A 26,210-nucleotide genomic window follows, 5' to 3' on the forward strand; every position below is an offset into this window, starting at 1 on the left:
AACACCCCCAATTCTCTACACATTTTCCCAAGGGGCTGGCATTGGAACCCATGGCACAAAGCACCTCCCTTTGGTGGGAACTAGCAGCTTGCTCCACCACCGTTTCCTCTCAAATGCCCCCATCATGAGGAGTTGGGAACTACACAGCAACTCCAGGTCCTGAGTCCTTGTAGCAGCAACCCAGAACTGCCAGTGCACTTGAGTAGCTCTATGACAGGCTATTCCAATTCAAGAAGCAGACTTGCTGAAGACAGGGGACAAGAAACTTGAAGACAGGGGGCAGCAAGTTTCCTGGGAGCTGGAAAAGGTGTTCCCAATAGCCCCTGATATGATGCAGCTTTTTTTTTTTTGCTTTTTTTTTTTTTTTTTTTTTTTTTTTTTTTTTTTTTTGCCAGTATGGGGCACTGAAACTAAGGAAAGAGCAACCTTTCTTGTGCTATTTTTGGCCGTCTTAGAGAGAAAGAAATCTAATCATGGCCCCTGGCTTGTCATCTTTTCATGAAAGCAGCATAAGCCAGAGCTCCCAGCAAGCCGTATAAAACTCCAGATTTACAGGGGACCTTTCATCTACATCCATTTAAAATGTTCCCTGCCAGGCAACTGACTATGGACGGAAATCATCATTTGAAAAGATCTTACTTTAAGGACTGTACACAGTCTCTTAAATGCTGCTTCAGTTCTTCATCCTTTTCATAGTATTCCAGCATGGTGTGCGCATCATCATGGTGATAGCAATAGATTTTATATGTGTCTTCTAGTGGGCCTTTAATCTGCAAGAACACTTCCCCTGTTAAGGAGAAAAACAAAGCGTGTCAAGTCAGACAACAGCATCTCAGAAGGAGTTTTATTATTCCACCACATTAGCCGTGAGCTAAAAAGGCTGGCTTCCACTTTACTTCCCTTAGAAATGATCTTGCGTGTTTATGTGCATTATTTATTACATGTATTTCTCAGCTGCTCATCTTTGTCATAGCCAGGCATCATTATATCAGTGTTAATGCACAAAAATTCCCTCAGGGGAAAAGCAAGAAATCTCTATACCTCACACCCCTTCAAACACCACCTCCTAATTCACTGCCCCAGATTAATGCCCCTTCATTGGAAAACACACAGGAGATCTTAACTAATAAAGGGAGACCATTTTTGTGTCATGGGCTGGCAGGAGGAATGAATGTAAGCTTGTTAGTTTTCCTTTTGACTTTTTTTCATGAATATGAACTTAAATGGGTAATAACAGGAATAATGACTCTATCTTCCATTAGACATTTCAATTTTATCTGTTTTGCAATACGCTGAAATGGCAATTGTTATGACTGAGAATAGAGAATTTTCTCCACATGACAGAAGAAAAACCTCCACCCCTCCCCTAATTAAATAAAACCACCATGGATTACAGCCATTTTTGTGTAATATCGGGGTTTATATACAACTGAAGAGGGAGAACACTTACATTTCCAGTTCTCCACACGACCATTTTCCCATAAAGAACAGCTGGAAATTTAGAGGCACTAAAGCAGTCCTACACTTATTTCCCATTTATTTCTGGAGCCTAATTCTCTCAGCCTAAAACTCTTGTGTCTGTTTCTGTGTATGTAAGGAATCTGAGCAGGGAAGGCATGCTTCATCTCTTCTGCTGAGATACTAGTTCAGTTCCTACACCCTTATGCAGAAGCTCTCTGATCAGCATCTTTGGAAATGCATATAATAAACAACAGCAATGCTGAAAACTCCTGTCGGGCATTTACTGAAAATTATGTGGCAACCAGTCCAAATAGATGTTTATAAACATTCCTGTTGAGTTATAGCAATGATTGTTAAAGTTAAAAGCTGAACACTGCATTAATTGGGAGCTCTCCATTCACAGAGCAAGCGCTGAGCTGTCAGGCATTCTGCATGTTTCATCCTGACCAGAGTGTGCTGTTCCATAATACATTGCATTGAACTGCTCCATCTTAAAGGGAAAAATGATTCAGTTACCACAGTAACACAGCCCTGGGTTTTCTCCCCTAGCAGAGAAGGTTAACTGGGCTGTCTAATGCATGTTGGTTTCAGGGTGAGAATAAGGCAAAAAACAATGAGGAGCTAAGACCACCACAGTACATTTTAGTTAGTGTAAGGGAGCAGTCAGAAAAGCACCAGCATCCTAGAGTTAAATGCTCTTTAGCTCTCTTCTCTGCCTTGTGCTTACTGCTAATGCTGATGGCTAACAACACACATTACATCCTGGCTTTCCCATGAACTCTATACAGGTCTTTATTAGCCAATAACGTAAGGGGAAGCCTTAACAAGCCTTAACCTTGATCCTGCATGCTTGGTGCCCAATTCTAGAGATCGTGAGCTGTCACAATTTTCTCTAACATTCATGATCATGAGCTCTCATAATTTTCACTAACTAACTAACAAGAGCTCAAAGTGCTTAGCATGATCTCTATTATGCTAAGCCCTCAAGTGAGGTCACGTTTTCAGTAGGAAAAATGCAATGTACCCTTACAGCTCATTTCAGTGTATACTACAGGCTGAAAATTAGCTTCTCCAGGAGGAAAGAGTTGGGTAAGTTCTGTTCACTGAGGTATTGTGCCACAGTGACAGATACTTCCATTGATGCTCAGTGATAAGAAAAATTATGCACTGATTTCATGAACAGGGCCTTTTAACATCAGATGGATTTCTAAAACCTAAAGCCCTTACTGGTTCTGAGCTGTACGGACCAAATCAGATGAGTTTTGGGCATATCACTGGGGGAGCTTGCCTTATGGACCAAAACCACACTGTATTTTGTCACAGCTTCAAAAATACTCTGAGACAGATGCAAATCTCCCTGATGCCTCTTCTGGAGTATGGTGGTCATCAGTCTCAAAGAGAAATTCCTTGGAGGAAGGCTTGAGTAGCAAAACAGTTTCTCCCTGTTGCTCTCAGTGGTGCTTCCAGTGTGGACAGCAGTAGGAGAGGGAGTAAGTAGTCTAAGGAGTCTACCAAAACTTAAGTCTTCATATTCCTCCATATACAGAGGAATATGAAGAATATGTATCCAGAACAGAGGGGAGAAAAAAAAAAAAAAAGGTATTTAACCTGTTTTAGTTCAGATTAGGAGACAGATTTTGAAACCAATCAGTCATTAGTCCTCATCTCCCATGCCTTGGCTGTGTGGTGGAGCAGTCACAGTGACACAAAACTGGATCCTTCTGAGGATGATAATTACCAGAAGACACACTCCAAGGGCACATCTTATGCAGTCCAACCATAAGGGACATCTCAATCCATAAGCACAGGCTACAGCCAAGCTGAAGTAAGACCTCCTAAAATGTGTAGTGTGGATACCATCTCCTTAGCAAAAACTCTCACTCTGCAAGTCTGCTCCTATTGGACATTACCACTTGTCAATGTGGACACAGCATAAAGTGTGGAGAACATAGATTAAAATAAGATGAATATGAGCAACCACATTGTTTTGATTTAAAAACAGTGAATTAGCAGCACTTTTGAACCTCACCATGACTGGGTTGCCTTCCAAAGTAAGATACTTCAGTGCAAGACTTTTAAATACATTCAACATAACAATATGAAGAGTGTGCTTTTTCTATAGACTGGCTTCAACAACTTTTACACTGAAGCTCCTGAAAACACAATTTTTACTTTGATGTACTTTCAGAGGACAATAAGCCTACTAACTTACTGCTTATAGTGATGCAATTATTCTCCCTATTTTTGTCTCAGCCTTTGGAAGAATGTCTCACACCTCACTTGACAACCTTTTTCCTGTCATAAGTTAGCCAACACGGTGATCAATGATCCCATGCATTTTCATGGTTCTTTGTCTGATTCTGGAGATATACACCTTAATAGATGGATGAAATAGTTTGTCTTTACTTCTGAATGTGGCAGGGAACTAATAGAATGATTCTCTTGGCTGTGAGAAAGGCACTTCCTGCTAGAATAGAACATTGCTTATTAAGAGTATGACTCATCATGATGCACTTTTACTGAAATACCGCCAAACAACACAGACGTATCAAACTACGTTAAGCTGTTGCCTTGGCAAACCAGATTGAGATGTGCTAGGATTAATACTTTTCCCAAGCTTCTTATGCTTTAATATCCTGTTTCTTAGTAAAGTGACAACCAATACTTTTTTACCCAATTATTTGAGATAAGAGGGGGACTTTTTTATAAGGTGTTACCTGTGGTATGTGGTCAGGTTAGGAAAGAAAGAACCGCTCTTGAGCTCTGAATCACAGCTGGAAGTTTTTTAAACTGAACTGTTTAATTTTTTTAAACTAAACTGTCTGACTTTGCACGGAAGCACATTTAGAATTCTCACCTGATCCCTTAAGGTGGCTCACCCTAAGGTGCCTCTGCACTGACAAAGCAGTCATGGGAAAGCTGATGTGTGCTGGTAACTTCTCAAATCTCTCCGGCTGTGCCAGAATATCACATGAATCAGAGCCTTAATGTCCATGACCTGACCTGCAGAACTTGTGATTGTTGTGACATATCTGGGGCCAACCTGTTTGCTGAAAATACCTGTGATCCCTACAGACATTCCCACAAAGAATCCCACAAACTTCAGATGCATTACATCTTTCTCTACTGTCTATGTCCATACCAAGCACATTTAACCACCTCTTAAATGAACTGTATCACCTGTAGACACATGTTTAGAGTGTTTGGGATGGGTTGGAGTTGACATGCTTGTTATTCCAAACATCTTTAATGCTTTTCCTAAATGGCACAACTCCGAGTATGCAAAGTAAAAGTTAGAGTCAGCATAAGTGGATTTAGATATGTAACACCAAACTAGATGAAACAGATCTTAGCCGTAAGTTGTATAACTCAGTGCAACAGGCTTTACTCATTCTAAACCCGTTTTTTCCTTCCTTCCTCCCCCTCAGCATCCAGATGGATGGGAAAAAAAGCATCATAATCATACAAGTACAGTACAGCCACAGGACAGGTTTCACATGTCATTTTTCCTGTGTCATTTTGGACAGCTTCTAGCATGCCAGCCTCTTAGAGGGGTACTACTTAAGTCTGATGAGAGTAGAGGACAGGAGAGTGTTATGTTTATTCTTTCACATAGAGCTTTGTAGAACTCAAGAGGACAGTAAACATACCGATTATTTGCATGGGTGGTTCCACATCTGTTGTGGCTTCTTCCAGCAATGACAGCAGTTTGGCTGATAGTTGATGGACCAATTCAATGTTACTAAACAAGCCATCCACGTCAAAGCGAGCAATCTAACAGAATACAAATATTAAGCAGCTACTGACAAAGGATAAAGAAGAACGTTGTGTATTACACAGCTTCTCTTGCTATGCCCTGAGTGTTAACACTCCAGGAAGCACTACTTCTGCAAAACCTCATATAAACATCCTCCTTGTGACTTCAAGGACACGTACACCATTATCACATTAGTGTAATATGCTTGATGCAGTTGACAAAGTCTATGCTATCAAGTGTTTTTAACCTTATTTTGAACTAACCCTAATCTGAAACTGTTTACCTAGGAAGGAAATAAATATTATCATCTGAATAAAGAAAAGATCCTTGGATGGCTTTGAAATGTTTGTTTACTTTCCCAGTGGGGAGAACAATGGTTGACAGTGGGTTTGATTCCCTGATTACCACTCACTATCAGAGGGCCACTACATAAACGGAGAGCTTGGCACTGTGGTGTCAGCTACCAGGTACAAAGATGTCTAGATAGTTGGTGCCATTTTAAGTTAGTTGTCCTATAAATCCAAAGTCAAGATCATATAACTTCCATTAAAACAAACACATTTACAATTCCAGATATTAATACAGCCTAAAGAACTTCTTACAGAGCCTGGGCACACTACATGGACTGCAGTGAATTGTATCAATGTCTACCAACAGAAAATTTGGTTCTGTTCTCTGTGAATTTGGTTCTGTTCTGTGTCCCTATTCATTTCAGAGGAAGTGAAAGATTTCCAGGACACATACTTTTCATTGCACAGCAGGGAGATTGTTACTATTCGGGGACCATTGGAGATAACCATTGGTAATGAGCTCATACTGAGAACAAAGACAAGACCAATTTCATTACCCATATCAATACTCTCTAAAACCTACCTCTCCATTTGGAAGGGAATTGCGGATTTACATAGCAGCTTACCAGATGCCAGGAGGATCAAATTGCATGCTATTGTAACAAAATCAGAAATATGCTTTCAGTACTGATGCAGTTAATTTCTTTATAAGCATTATAGGGGCTAAAATATGTTTTATCCACTTGGAAATATGAAACAGGTTCATTGCTAGACCAATTTTCTAAACACATTACAAACTTTCAATATGGTAGTTTATTGGACAGCTAGCATTAGAAACATATAACATTCCTAAAAGCCTTTCAAAAATGCAAAGGTTATTAAATTAAGACAGTTATAATCTCTAAATTACTTTTCCTGTATACATCTATCACAGGACTTCTGACCTCCTCCCCGGCATGTCTACATAGTATTTGGAAATACGTTGTGCATGGACACTTCCACCATCAACACAGTGACAAAGGACAGAATCAAAAAGAATGTTTTCAGTTGGGTGAAAAAGAGTGATGGAATATAGCACATTTGTCAAAAAATCCCAGTGAAGTTCAACCAGGGAATACTCCTGCTCGGTGCTGGCCAGGCTAGGGAGGAAGTCAAGTGGAGTCTACTTCTAAGTGGATGAACGAGTGAGGGAGGAAGAAGTCAAGAACTCCTTAAAGTTTTGTCAGCAGATGCCAGCTCTTCTGAAAATGGGTTGGAACAAATTCTGACAGTTTTAGGAAAGCAAAAAGGTCCCAGAGGAGTTTTAACAGCAGAGGTTGACGAGCACTGCCAATGTCACCTAAAGACACTTTGGCCTCTGCACCTGTATTTTGTCACCAGTTAAATACAAAACCCCACATAAAGAATATATGGGTTAAGGTCTGATTAAAATTATTTTTATTCTATTTTTGCAGCAGATGTCATTTGTGCAGCCTCTGTGAATGCTATGTTTCAGGACTCGCAACCACAAATCTTTCTCAGGACAATCTCCTCTATTCCCAGCACCATTTTTCTACAAATTGAAATACTGTTGAGGAAAAGGTCCTCTGAAGTCCCAGCTGAAAAAGAAAATAGGTATCATTGGCCTAATAAGATCTTTCCCATGAAAGGTAGTTTATGAGCCTTCTTTCTTAAATGTACCTCTTTTGTGTGGAATACAAATTTCCCAAGTCCTCACTAGCCTGTCAAGCATGGTATTTATCCACCACAGCTGTCTGAAAGGATGGATAAAGTTATCTTAACAATTGAATTTAACCTTGATGCAGAGGTTCATGCCATTCCAGTCTGTTAGGGAAAAAAACTTTGTTTTGGAAGTACCACTAAACATCTGTCATGGCACGTCAACAATTATAACTACAGAGCAGAAGGGAGAGCTGGAAGCTGCTACAGCAGCCCATAGGCAGGGATGTAATATCCTAGATGACCTCTGGACAAGTACCTCGATGCAGGCTTTACCCAAGTGCAGACAAGTGGTCAGGAGTATATCTGACCTTCCACTCTCCTGCCCAGAGCCCTGACACATCAAGTTCCGGAGCGCTGGCTCCAGACCTGCTCCCAGCACCACGTCACTCTTGTGCTTGCCACTTGTGCTTGCACGGAGATTGCCTGCAAGCAGAACGTGGCTGAGTTGAGACCTTGGCATCACCACCTCCTCCTCCGCCCCCGGCACTCACCTGCTTGTTTCTCAGGGGCTGAATCACTTCCTTGATGCAGAGATCCAGGTCACTGATATAGTCCTTCTCTGTCTGCATGAGTTCTGCGATGATCTTCACTCTCCTGGCCATCATGCGCCTGCTGACTTCTTCTTCATCCTCCTGCAGCGGGGTGGCAGGGGTTGAGGACACCACCTGTGGAGCCATTTTTTCTATTTAAAAGAGGGAGAGATTTGTGAGGAGTGTCATAATTCCACATACTTGCCCAGCTTGCCCTGCATGCCTGTGAGTGGTGGACAAATGGCCATGGCGAGCAGAAAAAGAAGCGCAAGAAATGGCAAACCCAAATCAGGCTGAGTGTCATCCCATCTCCTTCTTTTAAAAGTGGACATGGGTATGCCAAAGCAACTCATCCATTTGGCATTAAGGGGATAACCCATCATTGGCTCCCCTGGCTTAGATGTTATGTGTCAGGCAGAAATTTTCTATGGATCATGGGAGAGTCTGATTCTTGTCACACTGAAATTCAAGGATGGCTGATGCCCTTCTACTCCTTTGAGAACACAGTCGTGGTCTGACATCTATTATAATTTGGAGGATGGAAAAAATGTGCTCCTGTGAAAGAAAAAGGCTGTTTACCATAAATAACCTTCACAATAATAACCTTTGTTCTGTACAATGTAACGTTGAGTCTACTCATGGGAAATTGAGGACTGCAAGTACTGGATGACAAACTTTCAAGTGAAGACAATGTTACTAACAATGATAACGAATCCTTCAGCTCTGTTTAAAAATAATTTTTTGAAAGAGAAAAAGGAATTCAATGAGAATATGGAAAAACCTTTAGCGATCAATAACAACCCTTTCTCGGGACAACAGAGATCATTTGGATTAGGACATTCTTCTCTGTTTTTCAGTACTTAACACCTAGGATATCGGATTTGTTTCAAATACATGAAAATGCAAGTGACTCTTCTACAGATGGGTAATTTATGTACATTACAGGACCTGCACACAACCTACTTATCTCTAATGATGGTCTTCCCATTTGCTGGTCTGTAAGCCAGCCTGCAGAGATCCATGTCAGCTGTAAAAAGGGCACTGATTTTATCTGTGTACACTGACAATTTATATTTTTCATTAAGAAACACACACGCAGAACCCAAAACCAAGCCAAACCAAAAAAAAGTCAAAGATTTCAGAGGCTATTCTGGTGTTTTTCTGCTAGCCACAAGATGGTGCAGGGTACCAACAAAGATGGACTTATCATTAGCGTGCTCAAGTCTGCATCACTCAGACTGAGCTTTGACAGCACTGGCTTTTATTGCTCAGCAAAGGATGGGAATCTCTGCCGACGATCAGACTGCTACACCTTCATGTCAGCTTCTTGTAGGGATTGTACTGAAGTAACAAGCAGTATCAGGTGCTTTGGTCACTGATTATATGACAGTCATTTGAATTGATTGTTAAGAGTAAGGTCAGGAGCACTCCAGTGAGCATCGAACAGCACAGCTCGTCCATATACCAGCCAAGGCTGTAGAGGATAACCCATAACTGGACTTGTGGGGGCCAAGCAGCATTTTCAACAAAGGGCTTTGAGCCATCTTCTGACAAGAGGTGTAAAACACAATAAATCCACTATTTCATCTTTGCCCACCCCTTCTATAATTATGCTGACCACTGATATTCAGAAAGGACAGGTTTGTTATTAATGATTCTCCCACCAGGTTTCAAGTGAGACTGATGTGACCACAGATAGTTTTAAATAGCTGCCTTTGGGACTGCAGCTCCGTCTCTACACCACTAGTTTTAAACAGTGAGGACAAAGAACCCAAACAGACCTGGGTGGGGGGATGGAAGGCAGAGGAGTAGAGGAGCTGTTTTATCAAACTTTTTTGTATTTAGATACACTTTTCAGCTTGGAGTTTTTAGCCTTGAAGTTTGTGTATAACACAGGCACGAACATTTTGTCCTCAAGTTTGTACAGGGACATTAAAACAGAAATATGAAGAGGATGTCTCCCTTCTGCAAGGCCTTGGCTATCAAAAGAATTTTAGGCTTAACCTTGCCCTGGTGAGTTTGCGCTGGTGTGAGTGCATGAACGGCACAAGAGCTTGCACTGCTGCAGAGTTCATCCACCAAAGGTGTTATGTGCTGGATATGACAGACTCTGCCCTTTAGTGAGGAGGAGATCAAAACTGGTACCAGTATCACTTCACAGCTCCCTTGGAGAAATTTCCTGCTAGGGTTGCAGTATGGGACCACCTTGCCTGCTGCTGATATGCTAAACCAGCACGTATGTTTTCTTCTAAAAACTTACAGTATGTAAACACATTTATAAATTCACAAGGAACCATATGAACAATCCATTTCTATTCTAGTTTTGCACCAAAATCAGGATTTTTCTTGAGACTGGGTGTGAAAATGTTTGCATGCATGTAACTGTGCAAAGAGTTCAGGGCAACTTCTGAGAAAGCACAGAGAGGAAGATCTCAGACGTGTAGTTTTGTCTCAGAAGCAGATGATACGATATCAGACGGAATTTTAACGTAAACACAAGATGCTGTACAAAAGAACTTTCTAATCTTTTATACTGGTGGCAGGGGAGGCCATTATATGAGCAAAATAAAGCCACTGTATTTCACTTCAGGCTGGAAGTCACAATCCCTCAAGAGGCTGTTCTTTCAGTTTGTGTCATTAGAAAGCCCTGATCAAATTTGATTCTTGAATTATGTCAGGGCTCATCTATTATCATTATTGCATGATAGATAATAATGCCAGAAAAGAAAAACTATTCTCAACAGGAAGAAATAACCATGAGAAATACCAGTTAGATGCTGTTTCCTTATGGAAAACATGCTTTTTAATAAATGTTTCCTTTTGTTAAATGCAATATAATTTTCCATTTTCACTCAATACATTCACTTTTTCATTTCAGGGATATCTGTCTCTATAGAATGCTACAGCAAGATCTTGAAGTGATGATTACAGCCAAAACGTATGATTTCATGTTCAGCTGATTGCTTTTGACCAGTTTGAGAACGTTAGTAGTTTACTGAAATCCTTGTGGAGTAAGTGCAGATTTAATGAATGCACAAACAGTGAGTGCATATCTGGAATACAATCAGACTCATTTCTACCTGGTAATGTGTACCAGCCCTGGAACAGTTGAAGAGAGGATTAGCAGGAAAAGACATCCCTGAGGATTAACTGCTGCAGAAAGAATTTGACTCATTCGTCCTCAGAGATACCAGGTATAGAAAAATGAAAAAATAGTCTGTTGAATAGTTATTCCAACCATTGCCTTAAGCCTAGTTTACAAAAAACTAACTGGTACTTTTACAAGACATAAGAATAAAAAATAAAAGGCAATGTTTGTAATTAATACTTTTGTGATGTCAGTTATCTGCAGGAGTTGCCTTTCTGGAGGACATTCCTTTGGAGGTGACTTGGGTTTTTCAGCTGCGTGCTGAAGTACATGGCTCTAGCTGCATGAAACAAGAGGTTCATTATGTGATGACAAGGAAAAAGCCACATGTCTTAGAAAAAGTGTTTTGCAAGCGTGAAGTCTAAAGATGTCCCCCAGATGGAGACATCCCACAACGTGGTGAGAGCATGGAGGAACAGAGCTTGCAATGTGCAAATGCAGCAGCTCTCTTCTAGGCCCAGGGGAGGTACTGGGGTCTGTTCCAATCCGCTTAAAGGGAGGAGAGGCACGTTTGCCTCAATCCACAGCTGCAGAAAGGAACCAGGTTCTAAACATACCTGAAAGAGAGATTAAAACACAAACGAGGTTAAATGTTGGGATCCAAACCGATAATGCAACTTTATTTTTCATAAAAGAGGAAAGAAAGAGAGAAAATCAGAAAAGTAGGAAAATGCCAGAATAATTACAAGAAGCACAGGAAAGGGGTACCAGCACCATGGGTCCAGCGCTGGCTTATCGAGTGCGATGGGGAAGATCCGTGCGGGTGCAATGGATCTTTCTCCGGGGAAGGCTCTCCGAGAGCAGCCCAGTGACCCAGCGAGGGAGCAGAGCCACAGCAGCAGGACCAGAGCGGGACGGGCAGCATGGGCAGCCTCACTGGAGCAGCCAGGACAGCAAAGGACAGCACAGACAGCAAAGATTCCAGCACTCTGTAGGTTTTCGCAGCACAGCCCCCCCCCCCCCCCCGACATCTTAGGCATTTGCTTTTAGAGGGTTTTGAGAGTGGTAATCGTCACATCTGCTTCCTAAAGCTCATCGGCTGGCTCCCTGGTGTATCAAAAAGTTTGCTGCTTGTTCGCTTAATGTATCAAAAGTTTGCTGCTCACTCCTCTGGTGTATCAAAAATCTGCTGCTCCCTTAATGTATCAACTAGATGCACTATTAATAGCTTTCAACAGGATGCCTCATTTTCTAAAATAAAGCAATTTCTAAAGTTTTTGTTAAAGGTAACTTCATACTTTAATTTTCAAACCTTAATCTTTGAAGAGGTAATGGAGAAACATTCCTCACATTTTACTTGTTCACTACAGGGACCCAACAGCAAGCAACGGGAGGAGCACCCATAGCAGGCCTGCAAGAGCTCTGTGCATAAATCTCCCTGGTTCATGCCTAGAGAGTGAGCAGCTCCAAGAGGTCTGTTCACTCCATCCTTTCTCCCAGGTAAGATGCTCTGGATGTTACATTTGCTCTTGGTGTGGGGACCCAGATTTCTCCCCATCCAGTGCTTCCCATGTGGAACCAAAGGTACTAGCACAGAATACAGGAACAAGTACGGTGATGCTGGTGCATGGAGTGAGTTACAGACCTTTTTGTTACCTCGGCAGCCTTTGAAAGATGCCAAAGGAACACGAGTTCTGCACTCACAGCACTGTGCAGATACGAGGATTTTGCCTGGCACAAGGGACTGGTGAAGGCATAAGTTATCAAGGTATAACAAACAAATTACAGAATTACTGTGTTTTCACATGTGAAACATGAGTCTTGTATCACCCTGGATAAATTATTCCTCTGTGGATGCAACTCCTCAGATAGCCTGTACCCTCAGATAACCTAGCTATTACACACGGGAATGTACACCGGCTTTTATCAGCTGGATTTGGGAATGAAATGCAGGCAGCCAAGCCCAGACTGCTGCCGTGGAAGCTTTCCTCTCCCTCCTCACGCTGTCGCTCTGGCTCTGTTCTCTACACCCCTGCATCCACTGCAAGTGCTGGGAAAGCTGCAGGGCACTGAAACTGAGATGCGTGGAAGTGAGGAAGCCTGCAACCGGACAAGCGGTGGGGAAGGATGGAGTGTGACTCTATGTGCAGACAAAGTGCATCACATTAGATAACACGTAAGTGTTTTACTCCAGATGCCACTCCCCTTGTGAGGGACCACATGGGGTGTCCTTACAGTGCAACAATATGGTGCAAACATGGTGCGAATTAGACCACTGAAGACCAAGTTGGCCATTGAAACAGAAAAGTATTGGGAGGGGCTTGAGGAAAACCTTTTTTTTTTTGCTGAGAGGAACATAGCAGCATTGTTCAGGAGCGGGTTTGCCGTGCACAGGCTGTGAGCAACACATGCAAAAAGCCCCTTTTCTGAACCCAGAAGGAAAACACTGCAGGACCAGAATGACCTTGCACCCGTATTCCTGGGCAACAGGTTTGCTTATAAAATCTGTATCAGAGACTTCCGTGCAATTAGGTCATTCGATCTTTGATCATTTTTCTGTTCCATAAGGTACAGAGAATATTTACATTCAACACGCAGGTTCTTTCTTCAACTCCTTGACAGCAGACCGCTCTAATTATGTATGTGCTGACAGGACTACAGAGAGCTCCCATGTGACCGCGGTGGAAGGGAAGAAAGCTTATCATCAGGTGACAGAAGAATGCCCTTATTGTTAGCACCAATACTTACAAATAAACCTTTCCAGGGTGTCACATACCGGTATAAATGCACCACTCCCGTGGCACTGAGCTAATATATTAATAAAGCAGGAACTGAAGAAGGGCTGTACCTGAACCGCTTCGTCCGGGACACAAGCACCTGAAGGTTTGGCATGGATTAGCTGTATGAACTGTGGGCTGTGTGGCACAATGCAAAGTATCCTAACTAATAAAATGTTTGCTAATATGCTCAGAGGAGGATCCGTAACCCTCCTTGTGATAGCTGCAGTCAGCTGCAGTTGCCAGTTCTGCTATGGGAGCTCCTAAAAGTCCTCAGCCCCACAGCAGGGCTTGGTTGTGCTAAGTGCTGTGCAAACACTGCGGCACAAAATGGATTCTGCTCTGAAAAGATGAGCTCGCTTCCCAGCCTGACAGACACTGCAGTAGGTTCAAGGAATAACTCCAGCTTTATTGCAGCACAGGTTAGCAGAACTAGATCCCCCGAGCCTAAATTTGCATGGGAGAAAATAGAAGTATTTGTTAGATCGTGACTTCTCATCACAGGGCACAGGGGGGAGAATTTTCATAGAGCTATCTCCTGCACTTCAGGAAATAATCTGAAATTTTACTCCTTACTGTACGTAGGCAAACCAACCGCTCCACCGATCAATACATTCTGCAGTGAAATAAGATATTATCTGCATTGTAGTCCATAGAAAGTTAGTCAGTCCAGCACAAAGCAAATAAGGAACTGGGGAGTGGCGCAGTGGATCTTTACACCTGGTGGGAGGTGCAAGAAGCTGAGAGCATGGGCAGCCCATGCAGGAAGGAGTGGTGAGCTATGCAAGCAGGGAGTATGATGGGACGGAGAAAGGTGCCCTGCTTGAGATGGAGCAAAGTGGGATGAGTTGCCTCTGACTGGGCTTTCGTATACCAAGGGATAGTAGCTTTCCAAGAATTTGTATAATTTTGCTGGTTTCTGCACCATTACTGGTAGTACTTATTTCTCATAACTGCATTAGACAGAGAAAACACACAGCATTCAGGGTTCAGACATGAGCTCTGAGGCACGGTATTGTGGTAGGTGTGTGATTTGAATCACTGTCTAATACAGGTATGTCCCTGATGCATTTTAAATTGAAGTGTGTGCAAATCATTTACCGGGGCAGTTGACCTATTCACAGCCAAAGCTGTAAGGGAGTTAATACGGAATAATCTGTGAGACAAGGTGCTTTTTTGAGGCATGAATTGTCTCGCTGAGCACTGCAAATGTGATCTCTGACTCCTTCAGGAAGCCCACCACTTTCTGTAGCTCATTTTTCACAGCAAGCAAGTTTGGCATACAATTATTAACAAAAAACAGCAACCTGCCCAAAACCTAACAGGCACTGAACTATGCTTTTAATGCCTTTTCATGGTGTGCCCTTTTTAGTTAATAGCATGGGGATATGTCTATCCCCATGACATACTGTATGTTAATCTGCCCTGATCTTGCAAACATTTATGTGCCAAGAACTGCATCAAGCAAACCCCTTTTTGCTTTGAAATACACAGGTACTCACAGACTGGAAGCTTTGGGTTAGTTCAAAGACTGATCCCAACATTCATACAATACATAAATATTAATATAGTTACTTTTAAAGCTGCTACTGATGGATTTTCACTGTAGAAAAGATAACTCCTACCAGCTAAACAGCTGTAGATAATACATTTGAAAATAGAGATGCTAAATATCACTTTTTGTTTTGCAACTTCTTCATTCCTCTTGAAAGAACGTACTTGCACAATTTTCTAGTGAATGTAGAGCAGAGCAATACATAGAAATGTCACAGGAGCTCTTCCTTAGCACTTATAATGATCTTTGATATTATTTCTGCATCTCTACCACAGATGCTAGTGAATATATCTTCCTCAACCCCACTCCTCCCTCTTCAGAAAAGTGATGTCCACTTGATGGAAGAAATACATATGGGCTGATCAAGGTATTCCTGGACTCTTCCAAGTATGCAAGTACAATCTGAGTTCTAAATGACTGCATGGTTTTATCATGAACCTGGCATCTGATGGCAATCACCTCATTTTCCCCTATCTGAAACGGGGCTGGCAGGCATTCGGTTATCTCACAGGATGAGCTGAGGTACAGGCACGAATGTTTGCCAAGCTCCTTGAGAATATAATAGTTACTTTGCATCTTATTTCCTTTTTAAAAAGAGTAGAGTCAGGAAGTGTTGCACGGCCATTCACACCAGATAAGCTATTGAATAGATGCATCTACTGTAGTCGTTAACCATTAAAATGCTTCTTCTGTCTTAAGAATCCTTAATTTTAAAGTGAAAAACGCTTGCAGAAGTTTTCACCTTTGGCAGTGCTACTGTGCACCGCTGTTTGTAGACTGACAGAACAAACCACTTCGATTACCCTGGAGATCTAGACTGAGAAAGAGCCTTTCTCACTCTTCATAGAAAACATTGGTTTACTGTATAAAACAAAACTTGAAAGAAATCCAAGCGCAGAAATTTAATTCCTAGGAGTTTTCATGCCTGACTGCTTGCTCTCTTGGGCTTTTTGTTTTGTTTTCTTCATAGGCTTTTATTTGGGGGCCTCTATTTCCACCACACTGAGCTGCATTTTGAGCATATACTTCAGAGCTGCTGGAAATGGCAGTGTAGGGCAACAGCCCGGTTCCTACTCAGGGAAACCTTCAGAGTTTGCAGGGGGCTGGAAGGGCCCTTGAGAGGTGCCTCGCCCATGCCTCACCTTGCACAAATGCACTGCAATGCTGATGTAGGCGCCGGAGCGTGTAAAGACACCTTGGTCCTAGGCTGCCTGCCACCAGCACAGATGGCGGTCCTGCAGCCCCTGACGTTTAGCTGTGGAAACCTGCCCCACTCACGGATTTCCTTCTGCAGGGCTTGCTGCTGTTGCATCTCTCTTACACATCCTTGTCTGTGCTAATACCTGCCACAGGTCTGCAGATTATGTGTTAGAGAACATATTAACAGGAGACTGTAAAAGAAAGGCAACTAAACACAGAGATTTTCCCACAATTCCTATTGGAAGCAAGTGCAAATTACCATTTGTATCTTTTCACAAAGCATTTACCACTCTAGGGTGATCAGAAAGTCCAGACCAGGGGTCACACAAACCAGCTGTCACCAGCAGAGCTGCTGGGTTTTCCTAACAAAAATGGAAAGCTCAAAAGCTTCCATTTGAGCAAAACCACTTCCCTCCTTGCAGAAAGCTGCTTTGCATCCAAGTGCTACGAGAAAAATGCAGAACATAAAGGTGTACAACCACAGCACATCGTCAGTGTTGGCAGGTAGCCGACATTAGATCCGGGATCCGTGATCTTTATCAGATTCAGGCACATCTACCTCAGAAAAATTCGATCCAGGTCAGGCCTTGGCACACAACTGCATTTCTATGGCGACTGCAAATATACTTTATAGGAATTTCTACCTTTGTATTTTCACTCTGAGGACAGGCAACTTCTAATCCATTGCAAAGCCTGCAGGTACCTTGTTAACCCATCACTGTTTTTCTCAAACAAATGCAAGCAAACAGAGTGAGCTGATACAAGACCGTGCTTTGCAATACCTGGCCCTGGCAGTCTCAGCAGGTGGCAGGAGCTGGAAAGCTGGATTTACTGTCTCCTTGGACTGCTGCCATAAACATAACCTCACACTGCCATGACTTCCTGGGCTTCCCCACCACCTCTGCTTCAGATTTTAAACAGGAGGCAATTCATGGTTTGAATATGGCAGACACAAGACAGAAAGATTTCACACCTTTTTGCTGGACACTTCTCTGATAACCTTGACCTCACCTGGCCAACCCCATTCACGAGTTAAAATCTGCTGTTTGGATGGGACATGTGCCAGGAGCTTGCCACAGGGATCCATGCTTGTGCCCTGAAACACCACTGCCAGATTCCTGAATCGTGGGCCTGACTTAACTGAGTATTTTTCACCTTCTCATTGATTAGCTATCATGAGGAGGGAATACCACAATTGATGAACATCTCTGTTCTCATCACATGCAGCCCCCATAGAAAACCTACTATTTTCAGGCTTATTATTTTATTTTCTGCTTTTATTGTCTCTCTGAAGCAATGCTACTTCCTAATTAAGTGCATCAAAACCACAATACAGCAATCCAAAGTATTTTTCTATTTTATTTCCTCATAAAGGATTATGGTTGCAAGAATGACTGTCACTAAGCAGTTATGGCACTATTAGTAATACACACTTAGAGTATAATAATACTCAAACCCTGTTGTTCAAGACCCTGGAAACCCACAGAAATACATGGGTTGGTATTCCAGAGCACTCCCAGAAACTGCCATTCACATTCTTCATGCTTTTCCTCAGTTTGTGGCATCACATTTCATTTTTGATTGACAAGCCCAGTACTGACATAGTTTACTACAATTTGCGGTCCATATGCAATTTGGTTATTTGAAAAGCAACTCTCTCCATAATCACAAAATGGTATGATTTGCATCAGTATATCCAACCAAGCATGTATTTGGACATACTTTAGTTCAGGCTTGTACAATCTACGCAACAGTTTACAGACCACAATATTTTTAATTGAGGAAAAAAAAAAGTCCTTGATGCTTCTAATGACTTGGCACATACCCCACTTAATACGACAGCCAAAGACAGATAGGATGGAGCCATCCTATTTTCACATTACTGTTTGTGCTGCAAATGCATTCTGGTGAATGAGAAAGATTTTGGTTGCATACGAGTTTTCCAGGAACTCACCAAAACCTTCAATTATATTTTGTATCCCGTCTACAAAACAGTATTTAGGAAAATTAGGGGAAACATTTCACAGTCTGAAGGTGGGGGGCAAGGGTGAGAGGAGCCATTGTTCATTTCGGCTGTGGGTGTGGAGGGGGAGAGCCTGCCATCTCCCTTCTTTATCTGGCGGCTGCAGCGTGGAGGGCATGGAGACACCACCCCAGCTCAGAGCATCCCTGGCAGCAGAGCACCAAACAAGCTTCCCCAGTACCTTGCAATTTCTGGCTGTACTCTGTCCTGTCGGACTGACTCCTCCTCAAGTTGCCGTGGTCCCCGGCGGAGGTGGTGCTCTCCACCACGGGCTCCGTCCTCCTCCTCTGCCCCATGTACAGCTTGTTCCTTAGCAGGGTCAAATTCCTCTTCCTTCCCCCGGTACCTTCCTGCCACGGACAGTCCATGCTCGCCACGGACAGCCTTGCTTGGTGGTGGTGGCGGGGGGGGGGAGGTAGCTTGATATTCAGGGAGGTGACCTCCCTGCCCAGGTGAAGACTGCCTGCTTTGGGCTTCGGTTTGCAGCAGGGCTCGCCAGGCTTCGCAGAACCCCGGCTCAGCCCAGCCACCTGTGCCGAAGCAGCCCCACCCCCGGGAAGCTGCCGCCCCGGGCAGCGTTTGCATTCACCTGCCCTATGTGTAAGCGCGCCTGGCGGGGCCGCTCTCAGAGCCAGCCCCAAACCGCAGCCATTCCCGGGCCCTCTCCCTGCTGCTGCAGGGCACGCTCCTCAGCCCGCCGCAGGGCCGGGGGTGCCGGCACACAGGAGCGGGAACTGCCTCCTCCCGGCTGTCTGGCAGGGAGATGCCCGAGTGTGCCCTGGCACCGCCATGCCTCCACCAGAGCCCTTCCGTCTCTGCACTGCCGGGCAGCGGGAAGCAGAGGGCAAGACACATGGGAAGGGGAGGGCAGCCTCCCACCCGAGCCCTCGCTCCGGCAGCCTGGTCAGGACCCCAGCTCCTTCCATATCAAGTTGCATCTGTCAGTCTCCTGACCCCGTTGAGAGGTGTACATTTGGGCTGGAAACTCCGGATCTACAGGTTTGAAAGGCGACCAATCCCCCAGGACAATGAGGAAAAGGGCCGAGAAGGACATGAAAGCCCCTTCAGGAGGTAGGAAGCAGCGTGGAGCTGATCCTTGTCTCAAACCAGGCTCTGTCCCACTTTACGCTACACACAGAGGCCAAAGCCAAGGCGAAAGCCTGCCAAGGACCGGTGAAGAATATCACAGCCAGCCACCATGCTGTGATAGCCAGGGGAGTGGATACCGAAACACCTGCTCGTAATACCTCTGGATTAGCCCCTGGAAGAGATCTTATTATCCTGTCTGCTAGCAATGGCCTCTGGCACACATGTACTGTCTAGTGATCCTCTGTAGTGCCGGTCTAATCGAGCTCATGTCAAAACAGCAGGAGTTGCTGGCATCTAAGCTTGGACCGGACTTTCCCCGGGAAGAGCCCCAACAGCCATCAGTAGCAATCACTGCCACTGCTGTGATACCCAACCCTATGGGCCTCGCTGCTGTAGGAAATGCCGGGTGGGAGCCCCGTGGTGCAGCCTAATCGGTGTCAGTCTCACGCACAATCATTGCCACAGCATCTGCCAGGGGACTCAACTAATGTCCCTCTGACAGACGCTGGCAGAGCGTTTGGCTTTAGCACTGCCACGCTGTGTCCCTGAAGGACTCTCTGGTAAAAAACAAGCTGGGATGAGACATAGTAGTGTAACCTCGTTTCCAAGTTTTGTTTTTCTTTACAAAACTGATTCTGTAATGCAATCTCCTCATCAAAGTCCTTCATTTCTACCCAGTAGTGAAAAGAGGTTATGAAACTGTTAAGCAATTAAACTACGTCAAATTGCAGCACCATGCCAGTGCTGCACAAAGTGTCCAGCCCAAACACAATCTGGCAGGGGAATAAAGTGAGGGGAATACTGGGAAGACTTTGTGCTCACACAGAAAAGTCACATATTACATAGGCAATTCATGTGTTACGTACTGCCTCCTCTTTGATATTTCCCAAGAAACTCTTTATTCTGCAAGTCAGACCACAAAAGTTCCTTGAAAGGCAGAGCAGTGGTGACAGCAGGGAGAGGCGTAGGCAGGGACAAACTGGTGACACACTTGTGACAAGCATCAAAGCTCCAGCAACAAGTAGTACCCAGACTAAAATGGGAGTTGAGGGAAATCAATCAAACCATTTCCTTACACTGGGGACTTTGGGAGGAGCTTCTTTTTTGAAGCAATAGCTTGGTATTCATCGAGAGTGGTAAAACTGGTTTAAACAGTCACCACCCTGACTGCCCCCTTTCCCCAGATGAATTTGTTCCCGTTATTGCTGCAGGGTGTAAACACATGCATTTGAGATGAGATGGAGGAACTGATCTGGCAGAAAACTCCTTCCCTCACCCCTTTTCCCTGGGCTATTTTCCATCTGGATCTGTGCTCCTGATTTGTTCCTCAACCAGCTACGGAAGCAGTTGTGGCAGCATGAAGCAGGGGATGACACAGGGCACACATGAACAGCTGTGGGTAGGGCTGATGGTTGCTTAAGCCAGAATTACCCAGAGAAGGTATCTCTCCCCACCAGGATTTTAGTGTCATGCTTCTCAGAAAACAGAGGTGCCATCATTTTATATGAGATTTCATTACATTTATTTAAATTAAAATGATTTGGAGGAGAACTGGGGAATGTATTTTGGCTGGGTGAAGGTAGAAGAACAAACTTAACAGAATTCTTGGCATTGTAAATTTTGACACATGTGCAGAGTTATAGCCAAGATAGGATACAGTAAAGTTAGTTTGCTCAGGTGTTTATTACGACAGCAGTCTACCCATATGCAAAACTTGTCTTCCTCTTCCTCTTCAACTCAGTCACAAGGGGGTGAAAAGGTATGTGTTCATTCAGCAACAAAATTGTTATGGGGAAAGCCTGCTGTAGTTGCCGCTGCTGTTGTACTTCGAGTGGTTTACCTGGCTTTAGCCTGCAGGATTATTTTGGAGGCAGCCTGGAGCCCAAAGCTGGCCTACACCACAGTTCGTAATGTAGATGAGAACTTACTGCAACCTTAAAATATGTCCTCTGTTCCCCCAACATAGGAGAGGTTGAAAATACTATATCTTCTGTGATACCCCAAATGAGTGGGACATGTTCAGGACTGGTGGCTTCCCTATCTCATTTGGAGGGAGGGAGATTTGAGACACAACCAGGTTTATCCATCATCACATTAAATCCCATCATGGATTTACACCAGTGGGCTATGCCTGTGCAATCAGCGGGGGCATTACATAAAAACAATAAGATGTGCATTTGAGCAAGACCCCTATAAACTCTTATAACTGTCCACTCATCTTTACCGACTATAACAAAATGCTGGGTCAGAGGTGTGTGTGAAGCTGTCACTCACAAAAGTAGGAGGAACCCTCTCTCAATCTCTAATTATTCCTGCTCTCTTCTGGCCCCACTAGCAACTGATGGGAAAGCAGTACTAAAGGCACTAATCCATAAGACAAGAAGAATATTTGGTATCTACGTGGACAAAATGCACTTTTTACAATGAACGTGGAAATCTCTTTTATGACACATTTACAGAGCAAACTGGAATCCAGTTCATGCGAACACTCACAGGAGTTATTTGCACGGAAGCCACCCTCCTTAAGAAACAGAACAGATGCTAGTGTCAACATAGAAAATATTGGCATTGTGTTCCCCAGCAACTGTATTGGCCACATACAAGAGCTGATTGTTGTATGGTCAATACCAACCTTTATCTCAGTCCTGAGGTATAAATGAACCAGAAGCGCCATAAAGACTGATGGCCATTAAGTAAGCAAACAGTTATTTGTTTCCTTTTCATACCTCACAGCTGTTACAGAAGATTTCTTTATGACTTAGGATCCCAGAAGTTCTACAGAAAATACCAGTGTGGGTTGACCACCATGCCTGGTCCCTTTGAGTGGATGCACAGATCACTGCTGGAGTCCTGTAGCAATGGCAGGGGATAGGCATTTCCAAGTTTGCTCACTGCAATGGCCAGCACAGACACCAAGGAAAGCCTCAGTCCACAGCTGCAGAGTGACTTTGCCAGTTTGACATAGGTAAAGAGATCACATTTGACAGGCAGTGGAGAAGCAGAAAGGTACCATAGTACTGCTGCAGAAAGCTGTCCTACCTTCCCCACAGGTGGAGCCTGACAGCAAAGAGTGCAGATGTCTCTGCAGCTCCCCATCTCCATACAGAGAATCCTTAGTGCATATTAAAGCAAGCCTGTACCTTGTCACTCGGCCTATATGCAGGAGTCATAGCAAAGATGTCTTCTGAGGGACAAAACATGGAGGCTTTGATAAGAACAATCCTGTGTAAGGCCCATTGAGGACTTTGAGCACAGGAAAGTTGCTGGTACGTACACTCTACCTGTTTGCAACAGTACTGGTAAGATAAGAACAGTGTGACAGGTGAGGAAAAAAGCAATAAAAAGATAAGGCTTAGGGACAGGTAAAACAGGATTCTACATGCTGATTTTTCACAATGAATGAATCAAAATTACTTTGAAATATACATAGGAAAAAAACTTCAAACACTTTTCAATAGTACAAAAAGAGAAAAAAGCCTGTCTTGTAGGTGAAAAGTTATTTAGTGTGGCAGTCTCATCTTCACTCCAACTGTTGATCTTGCCAGCCTGGTGATTCCTGTAGAGAAATAGGTCTTTAGAAGTAAGTGCACAGCAATAATTTCTTTAAGCCCTGTCTACAGTGTTTCTTGTCTAAATATTTCTAGGAAAAATTCATAAAGCACATGCCTGCTGGGGCTCAGGCTAGGCTGTGGCTACTTCTAAGAAGGGATGGCTCAACCTTTCAAGCTATGCAATCCATCTCCTCTGACTGCTGTGATGCTTTCTTACTCCAAACAAAGCCTCTGCTCCAGTTTACCCACACAAAAGGCTGACGTGTTTTCTGCCTACAGAGGGGGACCCATCTCTCAAATTGAAACACCTGCCAGAGAGGAGAAGGGATGCTGAGAAAAGGGTCGGCAGGGCTTGAATTGTCCTCGCAGTGCTGTGGATCTGTCACTATCCAGCCGGGGCTTTGTGTAGTAGGTCTGATAGGCTTGGAGCTGGGCCAGCTCCAAAGGGGGACATCTAAGGGCAGTGCTGCTTTGAAAGGGCTGGGAGGTGAGAAGGAGAGAGAACTTGCCAGGAAACCGAGCAGCCCTTTGATTTCTTCAGTGTTACAGCTGTGTAATTTTCTAAGGAAAATAACCTGACTCTGTTGATCAAGTAGATGGCACTGTGATATCAAAGCTAATGAGGAAAGACAAGCAAGAGAGCGAGGCATAGGTAAAAGAACAGGAAGATGATTCTTCATTATTGGTGTGTTTCAATGTAAAGTAAGAGGGCATAGAAATTAACAAGATGAAATATTTTCTGTTGAATTCTTTGAGAACCTTATGTCTGGCAATTCACAAATCAAGAGAGGAATGAAATCTAAAAATGGACTATCATGAGCAACTGGAAAGATTCTCCTTCTAGGTCTCTATTTTGAGTCATTACAGATTTGCAGCTTCACACTAAAATGCCATATTTCCAGATTTTTTTTTAATAGCTGAACTGGAGCCTTTTTTTTCTTTTTCTCTGTGTTGCTGTTTGTGCACATTAGTGAAAGAAGGAATGAAAGAATGAACCAGAGAGAATACCATTTGGTGATTTTTGTTTTGTGATGGGGGAGCTACCTTGGAGTAACAAAGATAAGAGTCTTAAAAAAATTAAGCTTTAGTTTATACTCACAAGTTTAATGGGAGTTGGATTAGGCTGAAAATCCTTGGTTCATAGAGTTTAAAATTAACTCAGTACAGATGCCTAGGAGGGACAAAATGGACATACCTGACAAAACTAGATTCAGTCATGGTGTCCTGGCCTCTTGACAGGCAAATCACTTTCTCGGCAGAGGTCCGGAGAAGTTAAGTCTGGAAAGCAAATCCTAACATACCTTATGGGGGAACCTAATAGAAATAATTGTTCAAAAAGAAAAAAAACAGCTTAGATAAAACAGCTCAGACAAACAATTTATTCAGGGAAAAAAAGGGTGTAAACTTGAAATCTTCCTAACAGTAAATGAGTATTAGGACTAAATCCAAATTTTGCATAAATACAGAGGATCAGTCCCTTTAAAGCAATTGGGTTACTGGAGTGAGTTCACTGCTACAAAACAAGGGTTCAAGTCTGACCCAAGGTACTTAGTGTCTTTGGGATAGGAGCCTCTGTTCTTATTCACATTAAGATGGAAAGTAATGTAACCTGATAAACCTAATTCTAGTTACTGAAATGCACCATGATTCCTTTCAGTTAGATGATGTAGTCTTTTGTTGCCATCAGGCATCCATCAGTGAGCAATATACAAATCTATATGTGAGTTGGCTGCTTGTAGACATCCTCTCTTAGACATCCTCTGCCAAATCCAGCTGTGCCAATGAAAGAAGTCACTGAGTGCAATGATTTGTCATCCTTCTCCTGCTGAGGACTGTCAGTGCAAAAATCTGCAGGAGCTGTTCATTAACTTGCTTTGGCTAAAAAACAGCCTGAATAACTTCGCCCAAAGTCCCTAAACTGCCTCAGCTAGCCTTGTCTGGCTTGATCTGCCCTAGGGAGCACTGCTTCCAGCTGATCCATTGGCAGGTGAGGGAGATGGTGTTGGCTGAATGAGTGAGCACTGACCAGCAGGCCCAGGATGTGACCTGTTCCACCAAGGTGGCTGGGCAGGGAGGAAGCCTGGCTGTGTATTTTGCACACAGGTAGAAGCAAAACAGAACGCTGGCAGGAATTGATTCCTTCAGATTAACGGTTTTATAAGCCATGGAGACAGAACTTCTATTACAGCAGAATTTAATGATAATGGTGTGATCACCAGTCAAGAGCAAACGCACTGAAATAGCACATGTACTAATGAAATTCTTCAAAGCTTTATTAGGTGAAAAGATGAAAATTATTTTCATTCAGGAGGATGGGTTTCCTTAAATAATAATATAGATAATATTTTCTGCCTTTAATTTGCATAGCATTTTAATGGGCAAAACATTAATTTTTAAGTGTTTATCTATGTATATAAAAATTTATCTAAAATCAATGTAAATGTACACTGCAGAGTACAAACTTTTAAAATAAGGATGTCCTTCAGGCTTAGATGGTTATATTGCTGCTGAGTTTTTGCTATACTCCAGTGGCATTTTGCTGGAATGAGATTCACCCCTGTGCAGAGGGCAAGCATAAAACCTAAGCACCATGTAAGTTCTACTTAAGTCTTAAGGACCTGGCTCTAATTCCATTGAAATAAATAGCAATATTTTCACTGTTTTTCAGTGGGAGCTGTTACAAGGTCAATGAATGGGATCAGTCCTATAAATGCCTTTTGCTGGTCCAATTGGAATGATATCCAAGGAGCTAGATGCAAAATACTTGGGAATGAATGTGAAGAACTCCCTTGGCAGTAAAAGACTTGGTAATTCTGGAGAATTTGCTCAAGATAAATGCTGGAACCATAACATTCATTTGCTTCAAAGATTCAAGGACGGTAGGTGAATTTATTCTAACTAGGGAGCTGGTCTTACCCAAATGACTTGAGGAGTACTGGGCATACTTCAGCCGTATTCTGTGTAATATAATGCACAATACTTAAAAATACAATCAAACCTATTTAATGCATTAATATTTCTGCAGTACTAAGATAATTTTGGATACCGTAGAGTACTAAAACATCATGTGCTCTGCTCTGGTAGCATTAGCAGGGTTTCAGTGTGATTTTCTGTTGTATCATCTACCCTTGCTAGGTAACATGATGGCGTTTATTTATGCATCAAAA

General features: G+C 43.1%; 1 protein-coding gene across 1 annotated transcript in view; it reads right to left on the reverse strand.

Annotated features, from left to right (window-relative positions):
- The window catches only part of ARHGEF38 (Rho guanine nucleotide exchange factor 38), a 40,361-nt gene extending 21,587 nt beyond the window's left edge, over nt 1-18,774 (reverse strand). The window contains exons 1-4 of the mRNA XM_066186286.1: nt 18,585-18,774; nt 7,722-7,912; nt 5,112-5,235; nt 640-787 (exon numbers count right to left, since the gene is read on the reverse strand). Coding sequence (XP_066042383.1) covers nt 640-787; nt 5,112-5,235; nt 7,722-7,912; nt 18,585-18,771 — 650 coding nt within the window. The 5' untranslated portion in view covers nt 18,772-18,774. The remainder of the gene's footprint in view (nt 1-639; nt 788-5,111; nt 5,236-7,721; nt 7,913-18,584) is intronic.
- Between the last annotated feature and the right edge of the window lie 7,436 nt (nt 18,775-26,210).

This window comes from Chamaea fasciata, unplaced genomic scaffold (genome assembly GCF_029207755.1).
Source record: "Chamaea fasciata isolate MVZ Bird 193981 ecotype frontalis unplaced genomic scaffold, bChaFas1.0.hap1 SCAF_6, whole genome shotgun sequence".
NCBI classification, from domain to species: domain Eukaryota; kingdom Metazoa; phylum Chordata; class Aves; order Passeriformes; family Sylviidae; genus Chamaea; species Chamaea fasciata.